This window comes from Dermacentor silvarum, chromosome 6, assembly GCF_013339745.2.
Source record: "Dermacentor silvarum isolate Dsil-2018 chromosome 6, BIME_Dsil_1.4, whole genome shotgun sequence".
Classification (NCBI taxonomy): domain Eukaryota; kingdom Metazoa; phylum Arthropoda; class Arachnida; order Ixodida; family Ixodidae; genus Dermacentor; species Dermacentor silvarum.
The window spans coordinates 62335428-62354164 of NC_051159.1; the positions used below are offsets into that span (position 1 = coordinate 62335428).

An 18737-nucleotide genomic window follows, 5' to 3' on the forward strand; every position below is an offset into this window, starting at 1 on the left:
TACAGTGAGCCGCGATTGCCGGCTCACCATCGTACGCTTTCTGAAAACTCGCACACAGCGTACGGCGCGCGGCGACGATTTTATCGCCGCGCGCCGATTTTTGGACTTTATACGGAACCTCACGGCGACGGCGACGCCAGAAATGCGCTTGGAGTGTCCATATAACTGCTATCGCAATAATATATATTTTTGTGAGACGTAACGTGATTAGTCGTTATGAGCAGCGGGGATACTTATCCCTGACTACAGTTTTTACCTGTACTGGCATTGTTTTCGGTGTCTACTTATATGACAATATATATTTATGTTAAGATGGCTCGCCATATGACATTGCGATTATGAAGATACCTGTGCAAGTGAGTTCTAGCACCTTAAAAATTAATAATTACGTTCAATGAAAAGCCTACGAAAGTCAATTGTTCTGTGTTCACGATAAATATTTACGACGCGTTAGGCTATCGGGTGTATGAAATTGAAGTGCCACAGCTCAAACTCAATTGTGTGTACTGTGTTCATTTTCGTAGACAACACGGCATGGCAGTTTTTCCGTATGTATCATGTGACTAGCTATTTTGTAGTATATTAGTGATATGTGTTGCTATATAACTGTTAATATTCATTATTGTACATTACTGACCTTCATGTGCAGTTTGTAATATGTGCTGCGACAAGCTAATGGACTGCTTTATCGAGCTTATCAGAACGAATAAATATGTATACGTCTCTGACCTTAAGCTGCTATGCAACATATATACTTTTTACTTCGTATTGTCAATGTATTGCCGCCCTTCTACAAGGGGCTTGAGTACCATGTCAAGCACATCTTGTTCCCATGTTCTCTTGAATAATGAAGGAATAGTAAAATTTAGGCATGCCACCTTCACAATCACGTTCACATCATGGTTGGCCGGCTCGCATAAGAGTTTAAGAGGGTTCTGTAGTAATGCAGGACGTCTACTACATTGGCACTTTCGAAATCCTAGATTTTCTTCCAGCTTTTACCTGATTGTTTTTATGAAAATTCTCCGGCAGCCTGTGGCACTGGAGGTTAAGGATCAAGGAGAAAAAAAGAATAGTGGCTTATATAGCTTGCCAAGTTAAGATGCTTGACCGTATTTTTTTATTTTTCTTTACTTACTACCACTAAGCACTACAGCAGGTGGGATGCTCATCAGACTTAACTGAATCATGCGTTTCACAACCATTCCAACCACCCGGCCAGGCTCACACTCACAGAACCATCAAACGACACCATTATTTGCGAATTGCGTAGGTTCCTTTGAGAGCTGCGCTTCAATCTGGCTAACCACTAGCTTCGCGATAACCAGTGTAAGCCCCACTTCCCCAATTTAATTAAACCATCTTGAGGGCCCTTTGTCTTTTACTTGAAATCTGCGGAACAGACTAATTCCTTGGAAATCCAGATTTTCCCGGATGGTAGATACCCTGCAACGTTGCTCTGATTGCCTCTACTTCTGGGGACTGTGACGGGGACCGCATGCTTTCTGTGTCGGCGATAAACCTAATTCGAAGCGTTTTACTTGCTAACTTTTTTTGTTGTGTTATTTTCGATTTCCCATGACGTTTCATCTCCGCATATATATATATATATATATATATATATATATATATCGTTGTTTTCGTGCTTATGGCCCTTAAAGCACTTTCGAATACAACCACATTCTCGACTCCCTCATAACGGTTTTGCATTATTTCTTACAGGAAAGTCGTCATATATACACGAAAGTTACCTATTCTAAATACAGGGCGGTGTTGAGTTTAGCGATGATTCGCGATGCCGCCAGGAATGGGAAGGGCAAAGTTGTGAGGACAAGGCTTGCAGGAAATTTGCCAAGAATGTCACCAAAAGGTGCTAATAAATCATGTTCACAGCGCAGCTTGCAAACGAATGCTAGTCACAGTTACAGCTGTTCGGACAGAAGTGAATTAATAATATTTCGTCTTCCTCCTTTTATCCCTATGATAAATCGCTATTACTGTCAGTGTTTTAATGTAGGCGGAGGAAGAAGGGTGGGGAAACACAGGGAGGTTAGCCGGTAAAATATGGTCTTGCAACCCTGTGTTGAGGAAATGGGCTCAAGGGAATGAAATGCTGTAAAAGGATGGCACAAAGATAAAGGGAGAGAGGGAGAGAAGGGTGCGTGCACAAACGAGACGTAACTCGCTACAACTCAAAATGTTTACACACTCCCCACGCCCTTCAGCAGCGCACCGAAGCGTTTGATATCAAGTCTTCTGGGTTGAAGACAATCAAGACGAGACGAACCAGCCGTAGACAATGAGTTCCATCAATGGACCATTGCCAAAGTGGTCCCCAAGGTAACGAACCGCGCATTGGGTAAAGCTTAATATAGCCTGCGCTGTCAGCACAGGTATAATATTCCTCGTTGCCACTACAGAACGTATGTCGTCGTCATTTCGCCATATCTGTTAGCAGCGAAACGCACCTGTGTTCCGGTGTATACAATCGACTCTTGCCTGAGGTGTGGCATTATAGCTGACAGCGTGAAATGACCAAACGGAGAAACGAAGAAAGGATCATAGCGCGTATGACGCCTGCCTGCATATATAAATCAAGTACCGTGTTTACTCGTGTATTGCGCCCGCCCTCCTAATCGGCCAGCAGTGGTACCATTTATTTACATAGCAGCCCGAGCGCAGTTCGAGACTAATAGCCTGGATCGTGTAGGGCCCGCTTCCGGTAAAAAATTTAAAACATGCGGGCGTTACACGAGTAAATACGGCATATACGCACAGAGATCCCGCAGATACCGGAGCATTGAATACTTTCTTGGAACGTTTGGTTCAGAAGCCATGGTCTTGAGCGCTCGACTTGAACAATTGTGAAAAAAAAAAAAAAACAATCGATGATTGATACACGAAGCTTCGTACGTTTCAAACAATATTCTCACGCAATGAGAGACGTCGTTCATCGGAGGCATCGAATGAGCTCTGGCTGCAGCCTTCCGATACGGCAACCACATCATGGAACTATTTACGACACGTTTCTGGGGTGCCGTCACCTGGAGTCAGTCGATGCGTCTACTTCACGCTGTGAAGTGCATGCGTTCTAGTCCAGGTCGAGACATTTACCATCTTATTGATAGTCGAATCAGATACCACATGTTACACAGTTCGGTATCTACGAGGGCAATGCTAGCACCCAGGCTGCATCATGGAGCTGCTGGCATTTCCTTAACGCTCCCCTAAAGCCGGACCACATAAAAGCGAAACATACGGCGGAAATGGGCAACACGTGGTCTGGGAGTTAACATGAATAGGAAACCTGCATGCACGAGCGCTTTTAAGTTCCTGCCTAATATACAGTTCCTACAAAACTTGCTAGAACTATGTAGGTAGTGTCTACCGGAGCTTCAAGCATGGCGGTTCCGCAAGCATCGGGATGATGGGCGTACGTGGATTTGTCTAAAGATTTGTCTTTTTGCCTTCAAACGGCTTCGCAACAGTGCAAATTGATCATTCTCAACAAAAAACTGAGTTATAAATGCAACAATTCCTATTGATTATACATGCGCGGAGAGACTCATTCCTGTGTTTCGAAAACTTTGGTTGCTTTGGAATTTACAACGACAAAGCGTAATAAATGACGTCACAAGAACGTCTGAAGCCACATAGCACGAAGATTAGACAAATCCATGTACTATAGCTATCGTTCCCACGGTAGACTAACGATCGCAGCGCCCGAGACCCCTCTAGCAATTTTTTGTAGGAAACCCTGTGCTGCTAGTATCCCCGGATGCGACGGCCGCCGCTGCACGAACGGAAGCGAACCCGAGACATCGCCACTGAGCGGCGCAACGTCACAGCCGCTCGGCCCCGGCGGCATGTAAACAAGGAAAGAGAGAGAGAAGGAAGGAAGGAAAGGAGGAAAACGGCGACATGAACGCAACTTCTGAAAGAGGGCGGTGCGCGCGTCTCAGCGTGTGAACACCGCGTTGCAGGCAAGCGAGCTTAACAGGACGGGTAGAGAGGTGCAACAGACCTTTCGCGCATCCTTGCTGTGGTGCATTGTGCATCATCGCAGGAGGCCCGAGGCTCATCGCTGGGCCGGCAAACACGACGACGCAGGTGACGAGACGCAACTCGCGTACCGTGTGACAAGCCTCGGGGACCCGTTTCACGGGAATACGGGTACACGAATGCTCAAGACACGGGCTTCGTCGTCCACATGTCGACGTGGGAGCAACGTTTGCAGTCGGATCGCGTCGGCATGCCAAGCAGGCGGCGGCGGCGGCTTGAAGATGGCGAGCTAAGCCGAAGCACACTCTGGGCTCGAACTAACGGGAGAGGCGTTCTCTGGCTTTGAAGAGGGAAGGCGGTCGGGGTTGGGGAGAGTGAGGTTGCGACGCCGAGGGCGGCTACAGGTTCGTCGCGTCGAGATCCGTGGATCGGCGACGCCAAACTTTTCGCGCGATGCTGCTGCGCCTGCTGCTGCTGCTGCTGCTTCATGCGCAGGTGTACGTTCTCGCGCGCACGTTGCGAACTAGGAGGGAGAGCGAAAAAGAAGACAAAGAGAAAGACGAAGTCGAGAGCCGCGCGCCGCTATGAAAGTGAGAAAAACATCGCATGTGTCGATTGTTTCCGCGGGCCTGCAGCAGCAGCGTGGCGCGCGTCTACAGCACGTCTAGTTTTGACTATATTCTTTTGTCGATGCAAGGGTATCCGTCTTACGGCACAACGCCGATCTTTCAAGAGAGACGTCAAGGGCGGGGAAAAATATAAATGCTTGGAAGGAACGGGGAAGGGGCGTACGGGAGAGAGAGGTGCGGCTGCACATGCTGCTGCTGTATACCAACTGCTGTGACCCGAGGAGGATTTCTTACAAATAGGCGGCTCTTTTGTTCACACTCTCCGTGAACGTATATTTTTATAGTATATATCTCAAGGGCAAGGTGTCCAATTCCGCTTATTGTGAGCGGATTCGGATCCGTTGTTCTAACCCCCTAGAGAAAGAGATGGAGAGAAATGGAGGGGGGGGGGGGGGGCAGGGATGTTAAACAAAGTTTTCTGGTTTGTGTACTTCTGGTTGCTACTCAGGTACCACGGATGTTTCTACGAATCTCTGTATAGTCGTATTGTGACGAGACACTATGGCTCGATAGCAACTGGGTTCAATCCCGCGATATGCCCAATATCTACATTGCGATTTCTCCGGCAACCTCACCTGTGCCTCTCAGTTCCTGAGATTGTTAAGAAGGCAGACTTGTCACCGCTAGTCCTGAAGCAGTTGTCTCTGCTTCTCCTAAACGAGTTGTAAGCCGACTGCATACACATTTACACGGACGGTTCCACAATTTCAACAGCTCTACCGGAACAGTGTGTTGTTCCAGCGGACACAGTCTCTTCGCAGTTCTCTCATATTACAACGTCGACAGCAGCAGTACTTGCGGCTCCCTGATGTGCAATCGATTACGTGCTCCAGCAGCCACGAAATCGTTCGGCCACTCTCCGCGATTCGAAATCCGCCCAACAAACTCTGCAGTTTGCCCTATACGTCATGGGTTACACGAGCAGCTAGTGCATACGAAATAAGGCACGCTCACCACCAAGCGCTCGAGAAAGGGCACGACATTCTATTTCAATGATTGCCGAGCCGCTGCGGAACTGTCGGTAACGAAAGTGCAGATAAAGCTGCGCGCTCGGCTTATCAAAAAAATTGTCGCAGTTTCACCTGAAAGGCGAAGCATCAATTGCGATAGAAAATTTGTAGAGAGCTATACGGAGTAATGATATTAGCTTTATCAGCTGTATAAATTTGGACATGCAGCAGCACCGGCAACACGCAGAACTGTTGTCGACGCCGTCGGCGTTTTGCCCGCGTTCACTCAAAATGCGTGCGGCGTTGGTGACTGTTGCCGGAGCCTCTGATATAAATAGGCACTTGGTGCCGCAGCTAAACGTCGCCTCCCTTCCCTCCCCCCCCTCCCCCACGGCCTCTCGCGCGTCGGAAGAAGGCGCGTTTGCTCTACATATATGGTGATTGTAAAGGAGGAAAGAGACGCCTACTTCTGCAGCCCTTAAGCGAGCACGGCGCAGAACGCGTGTTTGTTCTCCGCCGTGCGTTCACTCCCCGTGAAAGCGCGCGCCCCTCGCGCCCTTTCACTCGCAGATAAAGCGTTCGGGTCTCAAGGGCTGCAGAAGATAGCGCCAACCTTTCCCTTTCCCTCAAGAACCACTTATCATCATCATCTGGCGCTGAGCCGTGCTCCCTCAAGGGCTGCAGAAGATAGCGCCAACCTTTCCCTTTCCCTCAAGAACCACTTATCATCATCGGCGACGATTTCATCTCTATTGACGTCATACGGAACCTCACGGCGACGGCGACGACGACGCCGACGGCAGAAATCTGCTTTTGAGTGTCCATATAATTGCTATCGCAATAAAACATCAGCGGGTGCCTACACCACTTTCGGGAACGGACGCTCCGCGACAACTTCAATCACTTGCCCGCCACATCACACTTCTACGATAGAATCCACCGAGTTTAACCAACTCACATTTATATTATCTCGATCCCAACTTGCGACTTGCCAACCGGACTCTCCCGTCGCGAAACAACTGTGTTGCGTCGCATTTACGAATGCCAATTCATTGCTTCTAGGTTTGGCCAACAGCGCCGCGTGTAATTTGTGCGTCCGCGGCAAGGCAATATAGAGCACCTTCTGTGCCACTGCCCATCATTTGACGCTCAACGATGTGCTCTACATGCCACACTCAGCCGATTGGATAATAGACCGCTCTCAGTGGAAAAGGTCCTGGGACCATGGTCTATGCATTCTTGCGTGCAGAAGGCCACAAAAGCCCCATTGCGCTTTTTGAAGGCGACTGGTCTGGTCGAACGCTTGCGACAGCTTATATAGCGAACATTTCTTTGCGAGTGTGTTCACAATGACGGCCTCTTTCTTCTTCTTTTTTAATATTTCCCTCTTATATATATATATATATATATATATATATATATATATATATATTCTTCCTCCCCTATAGTGTAGGGTAACCAACCGGGCACGTCCTTCGTTGACGGCCCTACCTATCGCTCTTCGTTTCTCTCTCTATGTAAATAGTCGCTTCTCGCGTCTTATATAGTTCTATTTGTTCGGTCTCCTATGTCTGTAAACAAAATTTAATTCGATGTATGCGTTCTAGAGACAGCCAGCCTCCTCGCTTTGTACTTCTCTTCAGGCTGCCCGCGCAGGCACGCCCGGATAAAATCGCCATTCTCTGCACAAAACTTATTATCGCCACAACTTGGCTGAAGGCCCCGTGCTATAAGGAACGGCCGCGCGACCACTTTCCGAGCATTTTCCTTTGTGCATTTGAAGATATGAAGCAACCCTCGAAACGCTATATTGTAAATACTGGGTATCGTGCACATTACGGGCTCGAACTCCTCTATTGCTAAGACGAAAACTTCGTATTCGTCTTAGCAAATACGCGGAAACGTCACACCTCTTGCTTCCAGAAGAACACGTGTTCTCCCTCGCACCATAACACATGCGTACGTGCTTGAACGTCTATTGGAAATAAAGCATCACGCGTTACGATGTCAGTTCGCCCGATTTCGTCTTAGTTTGAATAATTAGTTTATCTTGACGCATGCGCACTACCGTTAGCTTATTACCGCGGTATCGGAGACACGGACAGCAATCGCAGCGCAGATCGCGGCGACATCTCGTGACGCCATCACTATACACGGTCGCTGTAGTAACGTCAAGCAAAACCTGATGGCGTCGTTGTATACCGAGCACCAAGTTTATCTATGTTTAGTTTATCTTGTACGGCTTGATTCTCCATGCTGTTATGATCGGCTTGGAACTGCACCTGTCAAATGTGGGAATCAAGCTCGAGCGCCTTTCCCATGACGAGATAATCCTCTTTCATCCCCGAGAGAGCCTCTGACCTCTACGGAGCAGACGAAAACGGCGAGCTACCAAGGAGGAGGACCCGAGGGAGAGGAGGTCGTCAACTCGACCACCCGACAAAGTTCCGACACTTCCACAAGTTCCCCGCAGGAGTCATCGGCAGGTTATGATCTTCCTGGAATCTGTATCTCTCCAATGTGGGAAGCAAGCCCCAGTGCTTTTCCCGTGACGAGATAATCCCCTTCATCCCAGAGAGAGCGTCTCACCTCTACGGAGCAGACGAAAACGGCGAGCTACCAAGAAGGAGGACCCGAGGGAGAGGAGGTCGTCAACTTGACCACCGGAGAGAGGACCTGCTAGTAGAGCTAGGTTAAAAAAGCGCAAGAGCACAAACTCAGTGCTTCAAAACCTCCCCGCGCCTTGCGTTTCTGAACAGAACAAATCTTTTAGGAAATAAAACAGAGGAAGTATCTAAAGAAACTACGACTGCTGCGCATTCAAGCCTGTCGAAAGCTCCCCTTGTCAGGAACTAACCCTCCGTGGCAGGCCTTGTGGTGAAGCCCCTTAAGGTTCTTTAACGTGCACCTAAATACAACAGCGCTTTTTTTTTTTCTTTTTTTTTTTGCGTTTAGCCCCCCACGTGAACGCAGCAGCCGCGACTGGAAATCGAACCCGTGACATCACGTTCAGCAGCAGAACGACATAGCCAATGTGCTACCGAGGCAGGTGAATCTATAGACACGTTCCATATACACACACATTGACTGTTAAGCACAGATGCGTTTCACCCGCAGCGGTGACTTAGACGCTATGGGGTTGCGCTGCTAATCACGAGGTCGCGGGATCAAATCCCGGCCGCAGCAACCGCATTTCGAAGGGGGCGAAATAGCAGAAACGCCCATGTCCCGCGCATTGGTGACACGTTAACGATCCCCTGGTGGTCAAAATTAATCCGGAGTCCCCCACTACGGCGTGCCTCATAATCAAATCGTGGTATTGGCACGTAAAACGCCAGAATTCAATTCAACAAATGTGTTTCATTGCCGCAGCGTTTTTCATACAAGCTCGTGTTATCGTTATTGATATTACCTCGTGATATCACCTCATGCTATCGTTATTGTTACCATGTTTGCGGACAAGCCGGCGAAAATAGTTTCCGACATTTCGAAAATTTCATCCAAATAGGTCACTCACTCAACTGGTACCTTCTGTTTCGAAGGTGCTCTGTTTTCTATGGCATAGCCGAATGTTTCGTTCGAAAGTACGGCCTGGCCTTTACCGACAGTGCGACCGACGCAGCACGTACGCAGCCGCAGTGCCAGGCCGAAATGCCGCTGTGCTCGGCCGAAGACCCTTTCTTTTACGCGACCTTTTGTTTTAAGTTCCTTCACACTCCTTTCCGACTCCCGCTCTTCTCCGACGCATTACTGCTATCAGCTGGGCGTAGCCTCATGACCTCGACGTTATTGAATGCTTTGGCTTTTTTTTTTTTTTCAGGCCCGCAGCGACTCACCAGATGCGACGACGCGTTCTCTGGCATATGCAACGTTCAAGTAGTTCTCACTTCGCAGCGAAAAGCTGAGCGAAGGAATATAGAAGACAAAAGCGCCCTAGAGAAAAATTTTAAAAAGGGATAACGTCAGCGGAGCTCGTGCAGGCTTTGAGTGTACTTTGAGTGAGCAGAAGCGATCTTCTCGGAATGCCGGGCAGCCATAGATCACGAGCGGAAGACAGCAAAGTGCAGCATTAAACTTCGAGAAGGTTGTTCCCTTTTCCTCCAAGCTGTTTCCGAGGCTGTCGAGTAAGTGCAAATGTCGGGAATAACGATGCGGTCGCCATGCATCGTACCTTCCGTTCTACCCTTCCCAGCAGGCACGGCTTCGCGGTAAAGTTCGGCTATAGTTTCGAGTAATGCGGGAATTCGACCAACAACAACATATTCTATAACACAGGGGCTTAGGGCGAACCACGACTAGTAAAGTCGGGCATTCCGACAGCGCAGTCCTCCTTATGAATAGAATTTACGAACTTTTTGGGGTGGGGGGAATGAAATGGGCAAACGTATAGCATCGGATTAACCACTTCACGAAAGTTTCGCTTCGCACAGATTCGAAGATGTACGCAGGATCTGCATTTTTTTTTCTTGTTGTTGTTCAAAGAGGGCAAATCGTCTGCCCTTGAGATTCGTTCCCTTTCTGCTTTCTTAGTTTGAATCGCCAATCGGATGACGTTCTCGCAAATGCACGACGCTCACGTAAGCAGGGCCGGTATTTTGTAGCGATGCGTTATGCTTTATTCTATACTAGTCTTATCATCCCCCGCTCACAGCTGGCTGATCCCGTTGATAACGTGAGCGGACCGTCGCTCTGACCACTGACCAAGCGCGAAAAGGCATTATCATCGGATAGGCATCGATCCAAAATACCGGCCCAGAAAAGCATTTGCCATCTGTTTTCGATCCCAGGCCACGCGGTTCCTTCTTAGGCGCATGCATGTAACGAACCATTTCTCAAAAGAGGGCAGTTTGAAGGGTTACAGAATCGTTTCGTCTCAAGAAACAGTATCTGGCCCTCCAGGATACGATTTATGCACATTGGTTTCTTAAATTAAAAAAAAGAAGGAGGAGGCACTAAGTCCACGCCAGGTAATTGCAGTTTGACGTCATCATCATCATCACGCAGCTGAGAATGTCGTACATTCCGGCAACCCAAAGAGAGAATGAAGATCCTCATTGAACAATTAATTAGTCCGGTGTTTGATGGCTGCAGGACAGCCCTGATATGGAATAAGAGGGCGTCATAGAAGCTGAGAGAGTTACTAGGGCGATCACCCCGATAACGTTCGTATCTTCTAGACCTGCGCCCACTCGCAGACGTCTATATCAGAGCTTCCCTGTCGAGAATACTTCGCCATATGCGCCCCACAACGCTCTGGAGTCGGCTCACTATCTGTTTTGCCGTCTCTGCGATTTAAAGAAGGTGTGTGTGTGTGTGTGTGTGTGTGTGTGTGTGTGTGTGTGTGTGTGTGTGTGTGTGTGTGTGTGTGTGTGTGTGTGTGTGTGTGTGTGTGTGTTGTGTGTGGTGTGTGTGTGTGTGTGTGTGTGTGTGTGTGTGTGTGTGTGTGTGTGTGTGTGTGTGTGTGTGTGTGTGTGTGTGTGTGTGTGTGTGTGTGTGTGTGTGTGTGTGTGTGTGTGTGTGTGTGTGTGTGTGTGTGTGTGTGTGTGTGTGTGTGTGTGTGTGTGTGTGTGTGTGTGTGTGTGTGTGTGTGTGTGTGTGTGTGTGTGTGTGTGTGTGTGTGTGTGTGTGTGTGTGTGTGTGTGTGTGTGTGTGTGTGTGTGCGTTTTCATGGTTAGACATAAAGCACTGCTCCGCTGTAAAACAGTCACAGGTTTGTCGTGAGATTTCCTTCCGAGCTTCGTTCAACAATTTTTTTTTATCCTCATTACATTTCGGTTCATAATCTGCCACGGTGGCACATCATCAGTCCTAGATAACGCGTAGCGTCACGTGACCTCACCGCGCCACCATGGCAGACTAATTATGGCACTTGTGATTTCACGGTCTCTCGTCCGTTGCGATCTGACTCCTATCTGAACTGCTATCTGAACTCTTATTTGAATGCTAGAGACGTACAACCAAACGATCTACACAGCGCCAAGACGCTCAGAGAAGCTCCCACTTTCACGCTCGGACAAATCACCCTTCCTCTGATTGCTTGCTCCGGGAAATCTCCCTGGGGCAACCCCCAAGCCTTTACATTATAAAAGAATGATGTCCGTTCGTACAGCACGCAACACACGTAGTCAGCATGATAATCAAATGCACACGATCTTGTCCTGCAGTCGGTTGCGTAGTGCGTCATAGAGTCAAAACGAAACGCCACCGGTTAAAGCCCAAATTATGCACAGAGGTCAACACACTTCTCTAGAACGCGCAAACCACGTTCTCAGGACTGCGCTGCCTATATCTGTAGATGACATGCGGCAGAAACTCGGCTGGATGCGAGGTTGCGTGACTACATCTGCAATTTCCATTGACTTATCTCGACTTGGTGGTCGACTCAAGCTTTGGTATACGCTGCTCTGGCCCTCAGGAGTGTGTTCTACACAAGTGCATTGACCTCTCTACGATTACTCAAAACGATTTGACGGCCTAACCGGCTGTAAAAACATGCCCTAACCCCCTAAGCTCGGCGTCTGTTGAATGAATTATGCCACGGTCTCACACCCACGGGCGAATGCTAGAGGGGAAATACGCGATCAAGCACGTGCTCTGTTGTTCACTGTCTCTCTTTAACTTTTCATTTTCATCTTCCTGCGCTTCATTCCGGCCTGTGCGGTGCCCTCCCGAGTTCCAGTCTTTAGTTAAGGTAGCAGTAACCTTAGAAATAGCCCTCGAGGGGGGAAAAAAAGAAAGAGAAAACAAAAACTTTACGCACAGCTCGAACCCGGCCGCAGCTACAACTCCGCGGCAGCGATATATGCATCGCGTCGGCACAGATGCGGGTTCTGCGTCGCGGATGCCACCGCCAGCACGCAGCTGACGCGCTATACCCGCATCAGGGCATGGCCAGTTCAGGGCTACCACATTTCTCTTTTCGGGCAAACACGGCCACGTGCGCGAGATTCACCGCTCGAGGCGGCCCACTTTTGAAGAGCCGGGCGCGTGTGCAGCCAAGGAGAGCGCGGCGCGCCGCAGAAGCTCACTGCGCTGGGCGGGCTTTCATCGCTGAATGAACGCGATTGGGGACAAAGCGAGGCGAGAAGGGATGCACAAAGAGAAAGAGAAAAGGAGAAGACAACAAGAGAGAAAAAAAAAAAAGGAACTAAGAGTAGCACGAAGCCGCACAGGCGCACAATCCCTCACGCCGCCTCGATTCCCTGTGCAACAACTGGCAGTGAACGAAATGACAAAAAAGAAAAAAAAAAAAAAGAAAGAAAAAATTACGACGCCACTGCGAGCGGATACCCAATATGGGACGTTGCGACATTGGACCTAAAGTGTTCAACAGCCAGAAGTCATTTCTGTTCTCTTTCTCCCTTTATTTTTTTTTTCTAACCGCCCCCGACCGATCGATCTACGTACACGCAAAGTTGGAACAGCTTCGACTGAGAGCAATCTGAAGGTTATTGCCTGCACGAAGAGACTGCAGAGCGCCAGTGTGGTATCGCATGGCAACGGCTCACGCTCTCGAAATGATGAATGGTGGAGGGCGTAAGGAACCTCCACAATTCACAAAAGGTCCTCTCCGAGACAAACCTCGCAACAAAATGGTGCATAAACGAACTGTCGAGAGAGCTCTGGTGCCACATATCAGTGCTGTCGTGTCACCATACGTGCTTGCGATATGGTGGTAGCAGTTTATCCTAGAGTCCAGCCACGTGAGATACCCTCTTTCCCTCCTCTCTCTCTGTCTCTCTTCTTTGTGCAGGGTAAATGACGTTAGCTGAAGCGCTCGTCCTGTTGTCGTAGAAGCCAATCAGTTCGCTTAAGAATATTACTCACTCTCTTTCTATCTCTTTCTATGTTGTTTCTATCTATCTGATTAATCAACGGACCGGGTTATAGCTGAATTCTGGGCGCATTGTAAGCATCCGCGGGTTTCAGAACTAGGGCGAGAAAAGTCCGAGCTATGCAAGAGAGCACGTGTTCTAGCACGTGTTACATGTGCGGGCTAGGCCGCAGCGAAAACGAGCGATAAGACGTCGACCAGCGAAAGACGAGCGTTTATTGCCAGCAAGATTACTTAAAGAAAACGTGGCGGGAGAGAATCAAGAAAGCAAAGTGTTTCAGCGAACACTTTGCGGAGAAATGCATCGACGTTCGAGTTCCTTTTGCGCTTCAATGCATAAAACGACGCTTTGTTAAGAAAGTAACTGGAACGCCAACGCATTTCTCCGCGAAGTTCGGGAATTAATCCCTCCAAACCGGTGCCATTCTGAGAATTTGTTCCAAGTGGATCCGCCTTGCGAACTCCACGGCTAGAATTTGTATATTGCAATATGGGCAAACAATTAGTTACAAACTTAATTCGTGATTTTTTTTAATTAGCGGATTACGCATTTCTATTTTTTTGAGCAAGTAATGTCCGCCTCTTCGAGTAGACCAGCTCACGAACTAGAATTGTGCTATCTGCCACACGCATCCTTGAAAAAAAAATTTTGAAAGTGTTCGCTGAAACACCCGGTAGTTCGAAACAGAGCCGCGCGAGGGAGCGCGCTGACTGCGGCCTTCGCAGCGCGGGGGAAAAACCAACGCGGGCAGCCGCCTGGCGCGCGCAGCAGCTTCTCGAGTGGACAGGGAAGGGAGCGTGGAGTGGAGGAGTCGCGGATCGATGCAACGCGGAACCGCCGCTGCCTCTGGAAGAAGAGACGCGCGGGACGCTCTCCAGCGAGCTCTTCGCTTCTTCCGGACTGCGCCTTCTTCCGGTTCCGCACAGCGCGGAAGCGGCGCGGCCAAAGCGGAAGACGCCACCGCCGCGCAGGGTTGGCCGCGCAGCCGAGCTTTTCCCTCCCGCTTCTGCACTTGCTTCGATCGCGGCGCCTCCCAACACCTCCTTCATTTTTCTCTACGAAGCCACCCCCCCCCCTCCCCCCTCTTCGCGCCATCTCGGTCTCACTCCACTCGTCACCGCGCGGACACCGCTCCTCTCAGGAAGTCGACCCCTCTCGTCTTCTCGGTGCTGCTGCTACTGCTGCTGCTGCTGGTGGTTTCGATTTTATGTCGCGCTAGCGGCAGCGTGCGAGCCGGTCGTGCTCTCTCAACTGTGCGGGCTTTTTTTCACGCGCCTTCTTTTTCTGCTTTCTTCTTTCGCTCCTCTTGTCCTGCGGGAGACCAATTATGCGGTTGCGCCGGAAGCGGAGGAAAAAACGAAGGGGAAAAGAAAAAAAAACAAGGCGAAGAAAGGAGCCCTGGTTGTGCGAGGCCTCTTCTTCGATATCTGACGAGCCGCTTGGGCTAGTCCTTTGTGCGGTGCTCCGTGTTAAGAGACCGAGCCAACTTCTGTGCCCGGAGTGAAACCAAGCGTTTTACATTTGATTTCGAGTACAAGCGGAGCTCTGTTTTCTGCCTTTGTTTTTGTTTTTTATGTCCATCTTGCGCTGGCTTTTTTTAGAGGTTGTCATTCCGGCTGTGGCATAAAGGTGTTACGCTGAAACTCATTTCCATATATATATATATATATATATATATATATATATATATATATATATAGAGAGAGAGAGAGAGAGAGAGAGAGAGAGCCTCAACATGATGTACATTACTGCCGCTGCAACCAGGAAGCTCCCATGCCAATATGGCCCTGCCGAAGGAAGTTGCACTTCCGAAGCTGTTGGCAAATACAAAGTAAACAGCGCCCCATTGTGCCTTGAAGTTTCAACTAGAAGCTGACCCATTAGAGTCCTCTTCGCACTATATATATATGCCATATCACCCAAAAAGATCACGTGCTCGTGACGCCTGCGGCAGAAAAGATGTTCCACACCCGCCCCTAGGTTTGCGAGTGTTGGCGCTGGCTAACACTCCCAGGGTTAGTTCTAGTTCTACAACACAACTACCGCAGAAAGCGGATGGGAAAACGGCTCCGCGGTAGCTCAATGGTGAGAGCATCGCATGCGTAATGCGAAGACGTGGGATCGTTTCCCACCTGCGGACAGTTGTTTTTTCATCCGTTTTCATTTCCATTAATTTATAATTATTGCGATAGTTGCGACACTTCAACGGGATTTCTGCCGTCGCCGTCACCGTGAGGTTCCATATAGATTCCAAGGGCGATAAAATCGTCGCCGCGCGCCGTATGCGCGAGTAAAAGCGCGCAGCGCGCGAGGGACGCGCGCTATCACGGAGAGCCAACGCACGGCGGAAAGCAAACGCGATTGTCGCCCAAAAGGCCGTGGGGGTATGGGGGGGAGGGAGGCGGGGCGACGCTGAGCTACGGCACCAAATGCTTATCTTGCAACCCAGCGCAAGGAGAACTGGCAACGCAACCTCCCACGCGAAAGCAAAAAAAAAAAAAAAAAAGCGGGGAGGCAGCGCGGGAGGGACGGGGGGAGCAGCTTCTACTCTGCCAACAAATACGCTTGCACTGGCTGTGGTGGCCGTCGCCTGCACCGTCTCTATATCTCCACCACGGCCGGGCTCGACTGGCGCGCGCACTCGCTTCTTCAGAAGCGAGCGAGCGCGCGCGCAAGTCGAGCCCGGCCGTGTCTCCACACGGCTCTGACCTTTATGCGCTGTCCATTCGCCGCTCAGTTTCCGTTGAAGCGATAGACCGCACGATTCTTCGCCCGCTGCAGCGGCCGCGCCAGCGTTTTGACAGTCGTTGTCTGCGGTCATTCAGTGTGATATATTCATGTTTGCTGTGCGCGATGACACCACGCTTGTCAATTCAGTTAGAAAGCGAATGTGTCCAAGTTTATGCGGCCGATAAAACTACTCTACTATCCCTACTCCGAATAGCTCTCTACCAATTTGCTATTGCAATTGATGCTTCGCCTTTCGGGCGAAACTGCGACATTTTTTTCTTTAATTTAATTAGTAAGTACAAGTAATTTCCCCTATGTTGTCCTTGGTGTCATTGTTTGTTGGCTTCTTGTGATATTAATAAAAATCGGTCCCCTCGGTTCCCTTTCTTCGCGGTCATATATATATATATATATATATATATATATATATATATATATATATAGTGCTGAACGTTGTTGATGCATTCCTGCTTGTTACATTTTCCCGGCCCTTACGTTCTGAAACAAAAGTCCCGTTGTTTAATTTCCATAGGATTATGTGCGTTACCCATCTGTACTCCCCGGTTGCTACACGCAAAACCTACGACGACGCATCACCGACGCGGCAGCGCCTATGTTGACCGCCGCTCGTAGTCGCTGAAAACGGTCACTTTGCAGAACCTACCATCGTCGTCCGTCGCCTATCTGAACACAGCTCAGGATGAAGCCCAATGCCAAAGAGGAGGTAAACGAAAGCACAAGGGGTCACCCACACCCATTTTGCCGAACGCTGTCTTGTGGCCTGCGATATCTTGGGCCGTTACTTCGATTTACAAAGCTGCAAAACTAAAAAAGAGCCTTGAGTGCTCTAAAAGAGTACGTTAGTATCGAACATTTGATCCAAGCGCCGGATGGAAATTACACATTTTATTGAGCAACTTCACGGCTACGAACTCCAAAATTGTGTTAAGCGCCGTACCTAACCATAAGGCAGTGATAACGAGCTTTACAGAGAGGGTTTTCAATAGTTTATTGGCTTCCTAATTCAACTTGAAGAATGTTTTGGGTGAGAGTATCTTTCTCCTCTTCATTGGTGCTTGCGCAAGCATTATCGGATGTTACGTTTCTTGGATCATTAAATTCTTTTACCACGTGTCGCCTAGGAAACTTTTCAACGTGGTTTCACTCTACACAGTATAAGTACCATACTGTACGAAGCAATGAAGTCTTCGGGAAGCGATGTTGAGCTTAACGCTGTTATATCCTCCTGAGACACCTTGAGCATTAGACTGCTTACCGCCTTATATACTTCTCAAAATTAACTAGAACGCTCCACACATACACCCAGCATATGATCTAAGATGCACTGCGGAAACGGTGTGGAAGTGCTTTAATCATATTCTTGCCGCCAGCTTTCGAGAAAATTGACACTAATTTGAGATAGACTATTGCATCGTCACAGGCTACGAAAAGTCACAAACACGAAATGCGTTTCAAATACCGCGGAATCAGATGAAAATCCAGGATGCAGCGTCAACGTGCCAACCCAACACACGATGCTGCATCTTCAACTGTATGCCGATGAAAGAAAAATCAGTTCTTCCAATATCAGGCATGAGGAGGCGGTTACTTTGTACACGTATTTGGAGGTACTGCTTCTGGCATCTGACAATGAAAATTAAACAATGATTTTTTTTCTCGTTCGTACCATACCAGCCGGTAATAAAAACCGACTCGAAAAGCGACAACGTCCGTGAGCTGTCTTCAGGTCTCAGAATGATATAACTCTTCAAGGTTTAATCATTCATACACTTCAATCAATCTTATTGGTAATTTAAAACGGTAAGGTGATCATACAAGTTTCAAAATTTCAAGGTCATAACCGCCAGAAAAGTTGCAACACAGTGCTCTGCAAGCATTAGCACACTTTCTCGAAAAATCGACTGCGACGGTACAATATTCTGTGCAACTAGGATATGAAATCTACATTTGGCCTATGACATCACCGTTCTTTTTCATGGTGATGCAGAGATCTTACCATCCACCAAGCCTACAAACACGCCGCATGCGACCAATGCACTTACTGAACGTACAAAGCTAAGGGTAGCGAACCTGTGACCAAGAGCGACCATCAAACAAAGTTTTGTCACATTCACGTACATGACAATCACTGCGCCACTTATATGGGCATGTTACGTCGAAAGCTTTTTATTATTTTTTTTTACTGGTGTCACGTGCTTTTTGCTTCAATTTCACGATGTCAAATTTTAGGACAGTCAGCGCTTGCGGTGTATCTACGCCTTTGTTTTCAGTGCGTTGTTATTATTACGTAAAACCCCAGAAAGAGGAAAAAAAGATGCGCTGTTATTATTAGCCATGTCAAATTCTCGACATTCATGGGTTGCGTAACTACAATATGTAAATTTTTCTCCGCGCGCACGCCACATATATTAAGGGGAACTGCGGGCTAATTTTGCGTGCACATAACGTATACATGGCCAGTGAGCGCGCAAGAACGACACGCACCTCACTGATCGACATGTAACTGATCGACGTGTCTATCGATCGACATGTCGATCGACAACCTTCGCGCAAAAAGAAAGGATTCAACG

General features: G+C 48.6%; 1 protein-coding gene across 2 annotated transcripts in view; it reads right to left on the reverse strand.

The window, feature by feature from the left end:
• The window catches only part of LOC119455525 (uncharacterized), a 131350-nt gene that overhangs the window by 39072 nt on the left and 73541 nt on the right, over nt 1–18737 (reverse strand). The window contains exon 1 of one of the 2 annotated variants that reach the window (XM_037716927.2): nt 4025–4450. The exons of the other annotated variant lie outside the window; for it this stretch is intronic. Within the exon in view, the coding sequence (XP_037572855.1) occupies nt 4025–4082 (58 nt within the window). The 5' untranslated portion in view covers nt 4083–4450. Of the gene's footprint in view, nt 1–4024; nt 4451–18737 lie in introns of those variants that run through there. 2 annotated transcript variants of the gene reach the window in all.